The sequence below is a fragment of the Lampetra planeri genome, chromosome 75 (assembly GCF_965212315.1).
Source record: "Lampetra planeri chromosome 75, kcLamPlan1.2.h2, whole genome shotgun sequence".
NCBI classification, from domain to species: domain Eukaryota; kingdom Metazoa; phylum Chordata; class Hyperoartia; order Petromyzontiformes; family Petromyzontidae; genus Lampetra; species Lampetra planeri.
This window is the reverse complement of record NC_136180.1, coordinates 438,073-452,182: the sequence shown is the minus strand read 5'-3', so window position 1 is coordinate 452,182 and position 14,110 is coordinate 438,073. Positions and strand designations below refer to the sequence as shown.

Here is a 14,110-nt window from a genome sequence, read left to right as displayed (position 1 = left end):
ATGGTGATGCTGCTCCGACGCCATACATCCACGTGTTCATTTGTGTGATGGTGTTTTTGTTATCATCGTTGTTGTTGTCGGCTAGCCTCCTCCCTCCTCACTGTTGTTATCTTTGTTGTTGTTCCCATTCTTGATGTTGTTGTGAGCCAGTGGTCGTAGTTGATCTGACCCCATTGGCAATAAGAGCCATGGGCTTCACCGCCGAAGGGATCGTCGCCGGCTCCATGGCCGCCTGGCTCATGGCGCGGGAAGCGGCAGCCAACGGAGGAGGGGTGGTGGACGGAGGGGTCGTGGCCACGCTGCAGTCCATCGGTACGGAGGTGCAGGGCCTTGGAGTGAAGGGCTTCTGGCCAGGGCTGTTAGGGGGCAAGTGCTGTGAGTAGTAGCAAGTAGAGGAGACGCAGAGACAAAGTCACTCCCAGTTAGCCTCTAGCAGGGATGTAGCGGCAAGTGCTGTTGTAGTAGCGAGTAGAGGAAAGACAGAGACAAAGGTACTCCCAGGTAGCCTCGATCACGACGTAGCCTTGCCTGCCAGAGGAGCTCACTGATAGGACTTCGTCGAGATATTTCAAGGTTTTGTGAGCTCCTGACACAATCCATCCTGGTTAAACCCGGGAAGGATCGTAGGCAGGACAGCCTGAACTTTTCTAACCGGTGAAGATGTTCTATTAGGAAAGTCCACGTTTCGCAAATGTAGAGAAGGGAGGGCATGACCGTGGCCGAGAAGACCTGAAGCTTTGGGTGGAGCGACAGACCAGGTAGCTTCCACGCAGTGTTACATAGCTGATGGAAAGATATTGCCGCTTGACTAATTCGGAGTGAGACCTCTGCTGTCAAACCAAAGCTGGTCATAAGCACACTGCCCAGGTATGTAAAACTCTCCACACTCTTCACAACTGCCCATCACTAATGTGGAGTTTAGGTGGTAGAGTTTTTGATGGTACAAAATACCCAGGCAGGTGCTTAGTTTTTGTGAGGCTGATGACAAGACCACACCCCTTAGTGGCATGCTCCAGGTCTAGCAGCAGCACCTTTAACTACTCCTCTGACTGAACAGCAATTACCAAAACATCATTGGCATACGTAACATGGTGGACCAATAGGGACCCATCTCTAGACTGCACCTGGGCATTGATCAGCCTCCCATTGCATTTGTACCAGATGGAGATTCCTCCAGAACAGCCCTAGAAGGCTTCTCGAATTCGTTTTCGAAAAGACGTTGTGCACCCCAAAGTGAACAAGGAATGACTCCAATTCCCAGGCACATAGCTTTAACCGGGCCTTCCCACCATCATGAAGGTCCTTAATGATTGTGAGCAGAGAATTAGGGACTCCAAAAGCACGAAGAACAACCCACAGCCCAGGTCTATTGATGGCATCATAGGCCTTGACCAGGTCAATAAAGCAGATATGTAGGTCTTGTTGGAATTCCCTAAACCTCTAATGTAGAAAACGAACAGAAAACATGGCATCTATACAGGACCACCCTGGCCCACAACCACATTGGAGCTCTGCAGGCCTCTCAGCGTGCCTGGCAAGGCGATGTTGAATAATCTTTGCCAGGACCTTGTGCGGTCCCCCTTATTAACGAGTGGGACCACCAGGGCATCATTAAAATCCTGTGGAACCCGTCAAGTGGTCCAAGCTGTTACTATGATGTCACGCAGGGTGGTTTGCACACAAACCCCACATTCCCTCAGCATTTTGCTTGGGATATCATCTCTTCCCAGCGCTCTTTCTGGTTTCAGACTAAAGATCGCCTTCCGTACTTCCTCAAAAGATTGCACCTCAGCTAGACACTCACAGGAGGTGACTACTTTTCCAATATTTGAGGCACAGCAGGCTCAGCAGGGTCATCTCCACTTTGTCCCATGATGTTTTCTGGACTGAAGGATTTCCTTTCCCCCAGGATCTCACAGAAATGTTCAGCAAACCTGCAATCTTGTTCCTGGTGGCCGGAGATCAGATCGCTGTTCAGTTCTTTAAGGATAGTGATAGGTGTGGTACTGCAAGTTACTTTTTGATGGAGTTAAGGAGTGATTTATGATCACGGGCTACTGAGGCAGACTTCATCTTCTCAGAAACCCATGATCACCACTCATCCTTGCGGCGTCGCACGGCTCTCCAAACTTCTGAGCGAAAGCTGTGGTAAGCCTCCTCATTCTCCAACGTGGGATGCTTTAGACAGTAGGTGTGGGCCTGTTGCTTTTTCTCAGCCAGCCGCAACACCTCCTCCATCAGCCAGGGTCTCTATGGAGGTCTGGACCGTGTACCCTAAGTAGCCATTGCAGCTGCATGAACTACAGTCCTAAACCTTGCCCATTACCCATTGGCTTCAGGAGGAGGAGGCATGATGCAAACCCCAGCTGCAAGCGATGATGACATTTTCGCTTCTAGCTTTCATGAGCTAGCTAAGACCAGATCACTGTGGGTTTAAATGGGGTCCTAGATGGACACCCACCACCAGAGTGGAAGAATTGCAGGTGCATCTTACAGTTGACAAGCCGATGGTCAGTGGGCATATCAGCTCCACGGTAGGACCTAGTGTCAAGGACATGGGTCCGCATCCACTGTTCTGTCACTATATAGTCCAGCAGATGTTCTTGCTTGGACCTGGTGTGCATCCATGATGTTGTGTGGATGTGTTGATGCCAGATCAGCCCCCTACTGTTGTTATTGAGCTGATTTGGCACGTGCCTTCCAATCACTCCAGCCCAGGTGCCACTCGAACATTAACATAACCCAACAGGATGACTGTATCCCGAGGGGCCATTTTAGCTAGCACCTGGGACAGGAGATCATAGATGGCATCTGACTCATCAGTCATGCCTGCATCCTTCCTCTGATGTTCATCTCGGCTGGGGGCGTAAGCAACGACTACCACCATTCCTCAACTCTTGTTGATCGGGAGGTAAGTCCACAGTAGCCTGGGGCTTACAGCTTCCCACACATCACTGCCATGGTCCCACACCCCACTCATTATTTTCTTCAGAAGAAGAGCCACTCCCAGTTGTTTGGCAGTCTCCTGTCTTGAGTAGAAGACTGCCACTCTTCACGGTGACTGGACTTTCTGAATGCTGTATAGATCCAGGCAGTACTTGTCCAGCTCCTGACAGAGGAGTGGCAACCTCTCTTTCGCAGTGAGTGTTCGAACATTCTACATGGCCACCGTCAGTGGTTTTTTGTCGTTTCTGGAGGAACCCCGAGGGTGCCGGGATCAGTCTCCTGGCTCCGTCAAATGGGGTTTGGCCAGGAGACATCTTAGACAACAATCCCCCCAGGGGCCTCCGGCACAAGCTTAGCTAGATTTTTATCCCGTGTGTTTATGGTACTTGAATTGAAGGTGGAGGTGGTACCAGCATCTTGCGCCCGTCCAGAGCCCCCATTAGCCGCTGTGTTGGCTATAATTGCCATGAGGGGTATTGCCGATTTTGGGATTGGCCATTCCCCCATGCTCACCACAGCATTGCCGTCCGGCACAGAGGAGGTAGGGGGTTGTTTTTGCCGGAATACCCACACACGCAGAGATGCACACAGCAGTAGAGTGTAGTGGATTAGACACAAAGGCAAAGGTACCCCAGGTAGCCTCTAGTAGGGCTATAGGGACAAGTGCTGTTAGCAATAGCGAGTAGATTAGACACACAGACAATGGTACTCCCAGGTAGCCTCTAGCAGGGCTGCAGGGGCAAGTCCTGGCTATTGTACACCATTACAAAGGTAACCCCAGGTAGCCTCTCGTAGGGCTGCAGGGGCAAGTCCTGGCTATTGTACACCATTACAAAGGTAACCCCAGGTAGTCTCTCGTAGGGCTGTAGGGGCAAGTCCTGGCTATTGTACACCATTACAAAGGTACCCCAGGTAGTCTCTCGTAGGGCTGCAGGGGCAAGTCCTGGCTATTGTACACCATTACAAAGGTAACCCCAGGTAGTCTCTCGTAGGGCTGCAGGGGCAAGTCCTGGCTATTGTACACCATTACAAAGGTAACCCCAGGTAGTCTCTCGTAGGGCTGCAGGGGCAAGTCCTGGCTATTGTACACCATTACAAAGGTACCCCAGGTAGTCTCTCGTAGGGCTGCAGGGGCAAGTCCTGGCTATTGTACACCATTACAAAGGTACCCCAGGTAGTCTCTCGTAGGGCTGCAGGGGCAAGTTCTGGCTATTGTACACCATTACAAAGGTACCCCAGGTAGTCTCTCGTAGGGCTGCAGGGGCAAGTCCTGGCTATTGTACACCATTACAAAGGTAACCCCAGGTAGTCTCTCGTAGGGCTGTAGGGGCAAGTCCTGGCTATTGTACACCATTACAAAGGTAACCCCAGGTAGCCTCTCGTAGGGCTGTAGGGGCAAGTCCTGGCTATTGTACGCCATTACAAAGGTAACCCCAGGTAGTCTCTCGTAGGGCTGTAGGGGCAAGTCCTGGCTATTGTACACCATTACAAAGGTAACCCCAGGTAGTCTCTCGTAGGGCTGCAGGGGCAAGTCCTGGCTATTGTACACCATTACAAAGGTAACCCCAGGTAGTCTCTCGTAGGGCTGTAGGGGCAAGTCCTGGCTATTGTACACCATTACAAAGGTAACCCCAGGTAGTCTCTCGTAGGGCTGTAGGGGCAAGTCCTGGCTATTGTACACCATTACAAAGGTAACCCCAGGTAGTCTCTCGTAGGGCTGTAGGGGCAAGTCCTGGCTATTGTACACCATTACAAAGGTAACCCCAGGTAGTCTCTCGTAGGGCTGTAGGGGCAAGTCCTGGCTATTGTACACCATTACAAAGGTAACCCCAGGTAGTCTCTCGTAGGGCTGCAGGGGCAAGTCCTGGCTATTGTACACCATTACAAAGGTAACCCCAGGTAGTCTCTCGTAGGGCTGTAGGGGCAAGTTCTTGCTAATGTACACACTCAGAGACACAAAGTCCCCCACGTAGCCTCTGGATTTCCGTGGTGGCGAGATGTTAACTCTCCCTCCCCTCCTCCTCCTCTCCCTCCCCTCCTCCTCCTCTCCCTCCCCTCCTTTCCGTCCTCCCCCCTTTCTCCCCTCTATCCGTTCCTCTCTCCTCCCTTCACCCCCTTCTCCTCCCCCTCCACCCCCCCTGTCCCTCTGCTACCCTGCCCCCTCTCTCTCCCCCCTGCCCCTCCCCTCCTCCTGCCCCCTGTAGGAGTTGCTGGGCTGAGTATTCCAGCTAAGATCATCGTGTGGACAGCCGGAGTAGCCATCACCAAGGTGGTGGTGGACATCTGTTGTTGCGTCTTGAAACATTTATAAAAATATAAAAATTTAAATGAAGATTGGGAAAATGCGTAATTATCGGAAATGATGCTAATTAGTGTAATTATGCGTATACATTATGCTAATTAGGAATGTGATCATATTTGGTTATGTGAAATTACTCCATTATGCTAATGTATACAGTTACGATAGTTAGGCTGAGCTTCGTTGTCTAGGGTCGTATTATCAATCGGGATAATACAATTATTCTCACTTTAATATGTACTGATTATGTCTTAGTGTGTTTATGTCAGGTCTCCAAATTCAACTCTCACCGCAGGATACAGTTCTTATAATTAAGATTATTATGCATGATCTCAGGAAGACACCACTCAGATACTTCTGTGTTAAGCAATTAACATTTCTAAACAAAAACATAACACTCGAATATGCGAACTCTTATGCTTGGAATTGTCAACACAGTACCACTGGGTATGTTCTCATTGATCCGTACATTTGACCCTCAATGATCACGTTGTTAAACTGGGTAACCGAACAATTGATTAATTCCTTAGAGTAAGGCGAGCATATACAGTGAGGGAAAAAAGTATTTGATCCTCTGCTGATTTTGTATGTTTGCCCACTGACAAAGAAATGATCAGTCTATAATTTTAATGGTAGGTTTATATGAACAGCGAGAGACAGAATAACAACAACAGAATCCAGAAAAACGCATGTCAAAAATGTTATAAATGTATTTGCATTTTAATGAGGGAAATAAGTATTTGACCCCTCTGCAAAACATGACTTAGTACTTGGTGGCAAAACCCTTGTTGGCAATCACAGAGGTCAGACGTTTTTTGTAGTTGGCCACCAGGTTTTCACACATCTCAGGAGGGATTTTGTCCCACTCCTCTTTGCAGATCTTCTCCAAGTCATTAAGGTTTTGAGGCTGACATTTGGCAACTCGAACCTTCAGCTCCCTCCACAGATTGTCTATGGGATTAAGGTCTGGAGACTGGCTAGGCCACTCCGGGACCTTAATGTGCTTCTTCTTGAGCCACTCCTTTGTTGCCTTGGCCGTGTGTTTTGGGTCATTGTCATGCTGGAATACCCATCCACGACCCATTTTAATGCCCTGGCTGAGGGAAGGAAGTTCTCACCCAAGATTTGACGGTACATGGCCCCGTCCATCGTCCCTTTGATGCAGTGAAGTTGTCCTGTCCCCTTAGCAGAAAAACACCCCCAAAGCATAATGTTTCCACCTCCATGTTTGACGGTGGGGATGGTGTTCTTGGGGTCATAGGCAGCATTCCTCCTCCTCCAAACATGGCGAGTTGAGTTGATGCCAAAGAGCTCCAGTTTGGTCTCATCTGACCACAACACTTTCACCCAGTTGTCCTCCGAATCATTCAGATGTTCATTGGCAAACTTCAGACGGGCATCTATATGTACTTTCTTGAGCAGGGAGACCTTGCGGGCACTGCAGGATTTCAGTCCTTCACGGCGTAGTGTGGTACCAACTGTTTTCTTGATGACTATGGTCCCATCTGCCTTGAGATCATTGACAAGATCCTCCCGTGTAGTTCTGGACTGATTCCTCACCGTTCTCATGATCATTGCAACTCCACGAGGTGAGATCTTGCATGGAGCCCCAGGCCGAGGGAGATTGACAGTTCTTTTATGTTTCTTCCATTTGCGAATAATCGCACCAACTGTTGTCACCTTCTCACCAAGCTGCTTGGCGATGGTCTTGTAGCCCATTCCAGTCTTGTGTAGGTCTACAATCTTGTCCCTGACATCCTTGGAGAGCTCTTTGGTCTTAACCATGGTGGAGAGTTTGGAATCTGTTTGATTAATTGTTTCTGTGAACAGGTGTCTTTTTATACAGGTAACAAGCTGAGATTAGGAGCACTCCCTTTAAGAGTATGCTCCTAATCTCAGCTCATTACATGTGTAGAGGAGTAAAATGAGGACGTAACGTCAGGTGTGCCGTTCAGTGCGATGACGTCACGTCTCCTAGGGTACTTAAGGGATACCCCGTGACGTAAGCGGGGTCACTGTGGGAACGAGTAGAGTGAGCAGGGTGAAGAGGGAACCAGTGGGTAGAGAGAGAGATTGAATAGGGAGTCTGGGGAGAAGCCGGTGGTAGCCGTAGAGGTGCTTCTCTCTCCGGTCAGTGGAGTCGGCAGAGTCCACGATCCGACACGAGAGAGAGAGACCGGAGCTAGCCGGGCAGGGACCCAGACTCAGAGTAGGATCCCTAGCCCCTGGGAGTTGTGTACCCTGCTGTGTAGTATTGTAACAGCTTTAATAAACCCTGGCGGAAGCCCTTAACTTACCTCCATCTCCGAATACGTCCGTCTGAACTTCTCTACACATGTATAAAAGACACCTGGGAGCCAGAAATCCTTCTGCTTGAGAGGAGGTCAAATACTTATTTCCCTCATTAAAATGCAATTCAATTTATAACATTTTTGACATGCGTTTTTCTGGATTTTTTGGTTGTTATTCTGTCTCTCACTGTTCAAATAAACCTACCATTAAAATTATAGACTCATCATTTCTTTGTCAGTGGGCAAACGTACAAAATCAGCAGGGGATCAAATACTTTTTTCCCTCACTGTACGGTGATAGGAAAAAGTCCTTAAACATGCATGCGACGATATTCATACGAATGGCATTTTTTTAAAAATTATATCCCGAAGGCAAAAGTATACGTCAATAAATTCATCGGGAGGATTAGATTATTAACGAAATGTCTTGGAACAATGGTGTGCGGCAATATGCCTGCTTCCGCAGATGCTTATTTTTTGGCTAAGGCTTCAATTAATTCGTGGGCAAGATTCTGTGATCAAAAGAAAGGTTGAACACAATATTCTCCATGTGAGCGTGTAGATTCGTAACGAAGGTTTCAAACGTTTAGTTTACATCGATGAATCTATTAGTAATTTGTATGCAATTAAAAAGAAAATTACCGACTAATGTACTGTACTTATAAACGACCGTATTCATATCACTCAATGAGCACCAATGTCTTCATGATCAGCTAATGGTTTATGCACTCTTATAATTGGTGTTCTTATTATCAGTCCGGGTATGTGTTTATGTATGTGTTGGTGGATTGTCTCCTTGATACATTCTTTGTGTTAAGCAGACGCCGGGCGATGCGTCGTGAGTTTGTGAGGATGGGGGAGGGGCATACAAACAGCTTGTTGCTGCAGCTAGAGCAATGTTGCTTGTCCGCTGCTGAATGACGAGTCGGCACGACGCTCGCCGTCGGCGGTGCGCGATGATTCCGTCGTCAGATAGCGCGCGCAGCTCGTCCACTGGGCCGCCATTCCTCACTCTTGCCTTGGTTCCCAGCTGGTGCTGGTCGGTGTGTGTGTAGTCGAACCCACGGCGCTCTCGCTGGCACTGACACTCTTGCTCACGGGCGGCTGGTCAGGCTCTTTCCCCTGCTGGATGAGCTGAGTTGGCACGACGCTTATCTTTGAAGGTGCTCGTAGCGCTCGCCGCATGTCCGCTGGCAACTAACACCCTTGCTCGATGGCGCGGCTGGCGCTGCTGCGTGCTCCCTGACGATGCGCGATTGCTTTTGCAGCTTGTCCTCTGCTGCTGGTCCTGTGCGATGCTCACTTGGTCGATGCTTGGCGCTTTCCGCCCTTTCTCCAGGTTGATTGCTTGACGTTGCTCGTCACTCTTTCTCTCTCCTTGATCGTGCAGCTGGTGGCTTCACACGGACACCCGCCCTTACTTCAGGGCTGCGTTGGCTCAGGCTCTTCCCACTGCTCTCCGTTCTCTCTGGCGATGCACGATTGCGCTTGCAGCTTGTCCTCTGCTGCTGGTTCTGTGCGATGCTCGTTTGGTCGATGCTTGGCGCTTTCCGCCCTTTCTCGAGGTTGATTGCTTGACGTTGCTCGTCAGTTTAACTCGAGCTGTAGCAGCCCGTGGGATCTGGCACTCACTCTCAAAACTTGTAATTTGTATTCGCACACCTCTTAAACAACTGTGAAAGCTTAGTACAATACAACTTGTCGCAATCCTTGACTCTGCAAGCGACTCAAAACATCAGGATGAATGTAGAATAAAACTTTCAGCGATACTCTGTCGGTCGATGCCGAACTCAGCTCTTAACAACACATCGTCCCTTCTCTCTGCGAGACACCACACCCATTGTTAATGTTGAGGCCAAGCCCCACAGCCTGCTCCCTTGCAAGACTGAATTGCATGATCTGTGTCGTTGGTTATATCTGAAATTCTCTCCCCTCTCTTTGCGAGAAAAAAAACAGATGCCCTCTGTCACAGTCCTCTGTCCGCGGCCGCCTTCTCACAAAGGACCGGAACTTCCCTTGATATCGCTCTCAGACCGTGAGAACAGCTGTACGTGTGTCCGTGTGTGTGTGTTCTGATTTTATTGAGTAATAAGTTTCATCAGAGCCTGGTTTCTGTCGCCGTCCTCGGTTATACTGCCATAAATGGAAGCAGCTGCTCCAGATTGCCCCCACGTGCGTCCTTTCAGTCCCCCCACCCTCTGCAATAATTAAGCTGGAAGGAGGGGTTCCCCCTCTTCCCACGCCCCCCCCCCCTTCCCTCGTGGGGGTGTTACCTTTGTCTCTCCTGTTGTGGTGTTATTGCTACTACATGCTGCTGGAAGACAAATGCGGCTGGGAAGACTTCCTTATGGAATACATTTTATCTTGGTTGTGCGTGGTTGACCGAATTTGCCTTTTTATTCTTCTGGATGACCCTTGGTCTAATACTTCATAATTATTATTTGGTTTGTGATTTATCATGGTTATTACCACGTATTTTCCTAGGGTTTATTAACCTTTGTTGTCTATCTGTATCCAGGGATTGTGCTCTTTTACTCGAGTTATATTTTGATGTCCTGAGGTTAGATGTAACTAAGTTTTCACTTAAGCTTTCTTGACTGCTGGAATTCGTATTCCTTGGCTTTTGGTAAGGTCACGTAGATAGAAAGATACAAAATATATATGCGGTGAATAAAACTAAAGGGAATTGATAATAAAGCCACTAATGTAGACTGCAGTCTATAATATCGACGTATTCTTATAGTCAAGCTTCAACTTTTACTGTATACAAATTTTTTTCCAGTTATCATGCCCGTTTGTGGCTCTGGAGATTTGTTTGTGAACTGTCCAAAACGTTTGGGAAGATCGGGTCATATGCCCTTTGTCAATCTGGAGATTTACCAGATAGTCGCTAACCTTCCTTGGCCACGAGTTGATTATTTAATGGCCTTTTACGACCTCCAGATGCTTTGTGCTTGTGGGAGGTAGCGGGTTTGAGGGTGTTTGTTTTATATATTTTTTATCGATTATTATTATTTAAAAAATATATATTGGCAGAATTATCCTTAATATAATCTTTTTGGAAAAAGGCCTATATATACAACACCTCTTAGACAAGAAGTAGACGGGAGGAGGGCAGCGAGAGCGTGGGGGGATTGTTGAGAGGGCTGCACTTAACTGGCAGTGTTGAGGGTAGCGCTGAGACGGCAGCATGGGTGCTCAACGCTGAGAGGGCAGCGTGAAAGGGCAGAGTACGCGCTCAGCTTGGCTGGCTAAGCAGTGAGAGGATTCAGAAACCTCCCATTGGCACAGTCGGCTACGGTGCAGTAGCAGCTCCTCTGCCTCCTCCTGCCTGTCATTCCACTCCTTCCTCTCATTCGTCTCCTGCCTCTCATTCCTCTCCTTCATCTGCTTCCTCTATTTCCTCTGAATTCTCTCATACCTCTCCTTCCTCTCTCTCCTTTAGTTGGTCTAGACGGTTTACTTTGTCTAGACGGTCTAGTTGGTCTCGATCGTCTAGTTGGTCTTGACAATCTAGATGGTCTGAACAGTCTATTTGGTCGAGGCGGTCTAGACAGTGTAGACGGTCAAGCTGGTGTAGATCATCTCATTGGTCTAGATGGTTAAGTTGGTCTAGATGATCTAGTCAGTAAAGATGGTCTCGTTGGTTTCAACTGTCTAGATGGTCTAGACAGTGTAGATGGTCTAGTTGGTATAGACGGTGTAGATGGTCTAGATGGTGTAGATGGTCTAGACGATCTCGTTGGTAAAGAGGGTCTAATCGGTGAAGACTGTTGAGGTGGTCTAGATGGTCTATTCGGTTTAGTCGGTCTAGTCAGTCGAGTCAGTCGAGACGGTGTTGGTGTGAGTGCTGCACTGTAGTTTCAGGGTTTGTTTTTTTACCATCGTCGTCTTTGGGCCTGGCTGAGTAAGAAAAGTTGTGTAAACTTTACTCAGTTACTATCTAATAATAAAACTGTATTTACAACAACGACGCCATTGTGTGTGTGTGTGTGGCTGTATGAGTGAGTGTGTTAGTGTGTGTGAGAGAGTGTGTGAGTGTGTGAGTAAATGTGAGTGTGTGTGAGTATGTGTGTGTGACTGTGTCCTTGACACCAGGACCTACCGTGGAGCTGATCTGCCCTCTGACCATCGACTAGTCATCTGTAAGATGCGCCTGCCATTCTTCCACTCCGGTGGTGGGTGTACATCCAGGACCCCATTCAAACCTAAAGTGGCCTGGTCTCAGCTGTTGAAAGTTGCAAGCGAGAATTTCATCAATGCTTGCAGCTGGGGTTGGCATCGTCCCCCACTCCTCCTGATGTCGAGGGTAAATGGGCGAGGTTTAGGACTGTCACTCATGCATCTGCAATGGTTGCTTTGGGTACGCGGTCCAGACCTCCCCAGAAACCCTGGCTGACAGAGGAGGTGCTCAGGATAGTTGAGAAAAAGCGACAGGCCCACTCTCATCGGCTACAGCATCCCACGTCAGAGAATGAGGAGGCTTAACGCAGCCTTCGCTCGGAGGTTCGGAGAGCCGTAAGGCGCTGCAAGGATGGGTGGTGGTCGCGGGTTGCTGAGGAGATGGAGTCTGCCTCAGTGGCCCACGATCACAAATCACTATTTAACTCCATCAAAAAAGTAACCTGCAGTGCCACACCTATTACCATCATTAGGGGGAAAAAACGGTGATCCAATCTCCGACCCCCAGGAACAGGTTTGCAGATTTGCTGAGCATTTCTGTGAGGTCCAGGGGGAGGGGAAATCCCTCGGCCAAGAAAACATCATGGCACAAAGTGGGGATAACCCTGCTGAGGATGCGGTGCCTCAAATATTGGAAGAAGTCACCCCCTGTGAGTGGCTGGCTGAGGTGCCATCTGTTGAGGAAGTACTGAAGGTGATCCGGAGTCTGAGACCAGGAAAGGCACCGAGCAGAGATGATTTCCCAAGCGAAATGCTGAGGGAGGGTGGCGTTTGTGCACAGACTGCCCTATGACATCATAACAACAGTCTGGACCACTGGACGGGTTCCGCAGGATTGGAAGGATGCCCTGGTTGTCCCCCTTTTTAAGAAAGGGGACCGCACAGACTGTAACAACTACAGGGGCATCTCACTCCTCAGTGTGCCGGGAAAGGTCCTGGCAAGGATTATTCAACATCGCCTTGCTAGGCACACTGAGGAGAGGCTTGCGGAGCCCCAATGCGGTTTCAGGAAGGGGCGGTCCTGCACAGATGCCATATTTTCTGTCCGTCTGCTACAGCAGAGGTGTAGGGAATTCCAACAAGACCTACATCTCTGTTTTATTGACCTGTTCAAGGCCTATGATACCATCAGTAGGCCTGGGCTCTGGGTTGTTCTTCGTGCTTTCGGAGTCCCTGACCCTCTGCTCACGATCATTAACGACCTTCATGATGGTGAGCGGGCCCGGGAAAAACTACGTGGCCGGGAGTCAGAGCCTTTCCCTGTACACCTTGGGGTGCGACAGGGATGTGCTGTGGCTCCCACATTATTTAACATCTATTTTGACCACGTAGTTCGTGAAGCCTTCAATAGCTGTACCGGGGGAATTTCCATTTGGTACAGATATAATGGAAGGCTGATCGATGCCCGGGTGCGATCAAGGGATGGCTCCCTATTGGTCAACCATGTTATGTATGCCGATGATTTGGTAATAGCTGCTCATTCGGAGGAGTTGGAGATGCTGCTGCTGAGACTGGAGCGTGCCACTAAGAGGTGGGGCCTTACCATCAGCCCCATCCAAAACTAAGCACCTGCTTGGGTATTTTGTACCATCGGACACTCCACCCCCACAACTCCCAATCAGTGATGGGGCAGTAGTGGGGAGAGTTTCCCATACCTGGGCAGTGTGTTTATGACCGGCTCCAGTATAACAGCAGAGGTCTCACTCCGAATCAGTCGGGCGGCAATATCTTTTCATCGGTTGCGTAATGCTGTGTGGAAGATACCTGGTCTGTCGCTCCACACAAAGCTTCAGGTATTCTCGGCCACAGTCATTCCCTCCCTTCTCTACGCTTGCGAAATGTGGACTCCCCTAATGGAGCATCTTCGCCGGTTGGAAACATTTAGGCTGGCCTGCCTCCGATCCATCCTGGGTTTAACCAGGCTAGATTGTGTGAGGAGCTCACAAATCCTTGAAAGATCTGGGCAAAGTCCCATCGGTGAGCTCCTCCGGCAGGCAAAGCTGCGTTGGCTGGGTCATGTAGCCCGCATGCCCAGCCACCGCATGCCTAAACAGCTTTTGTTCGGCCGGATCGAGAGAGCAAAACGGGCGCGACACAGGCTAGAGAAGAGATGAAGTGATGTGGTACAGGAGGACATGGAGCTGAGTGGACTTGCTGATGACTGGTACCAGCGGTGTCAAGATCGGCCTCTGTGGAGGAGGCTCGTGAAGGACGCTACTGGGCAGTTGGAGGCAGTCGCCCTCCAACAACAACGGAGGGCGGAGGAGCGACGCTCACAACAACGAGCGGAGCGCCAGGTGGCTAAAGCACAGCAAGTTGGCACAGTAGGCGGCACAGGTGGTGCATCAGCCAGGCATCTCGGTCATATCAGTCAGTCGACCCGTGGCACCTG

The 14,110-nt window shown here is 49.4% G+C and overlaps 1 protein-coding gene across 8 annotated transcripts in view; it reads left to right on the top strand.

Moving 5' to 3' along the window:
- The window catches only part of LOC144737928 (interferon alpha-inducible protein 27, mitochondrial-like), a 76,704-nt gene extending 65,194 nt beyond the window's left edge, over positions 1-11,510 (top strand). For all 8 annotated transcript variants that reach the window (XM_078620812.1, XM_078620818.1, XM_078620816.1 and 5 more), the window contains 2 exons: positions 151-312; positions 5,151-11,510. In XM_078620812.1, the coding sequence (XP_078476938.1) occupies positions 151-312; positions 5,151-5,257 (269 nt within the window). In that variant the 3' untranslated portion in view covers positions 5,258-11,510. The remainder of the gene's footprint in view (positions 1-150; positions 313-5,150) is intronic.
- Positions 11,511-14,110: the final 2,600 nt, after the last annotated feature.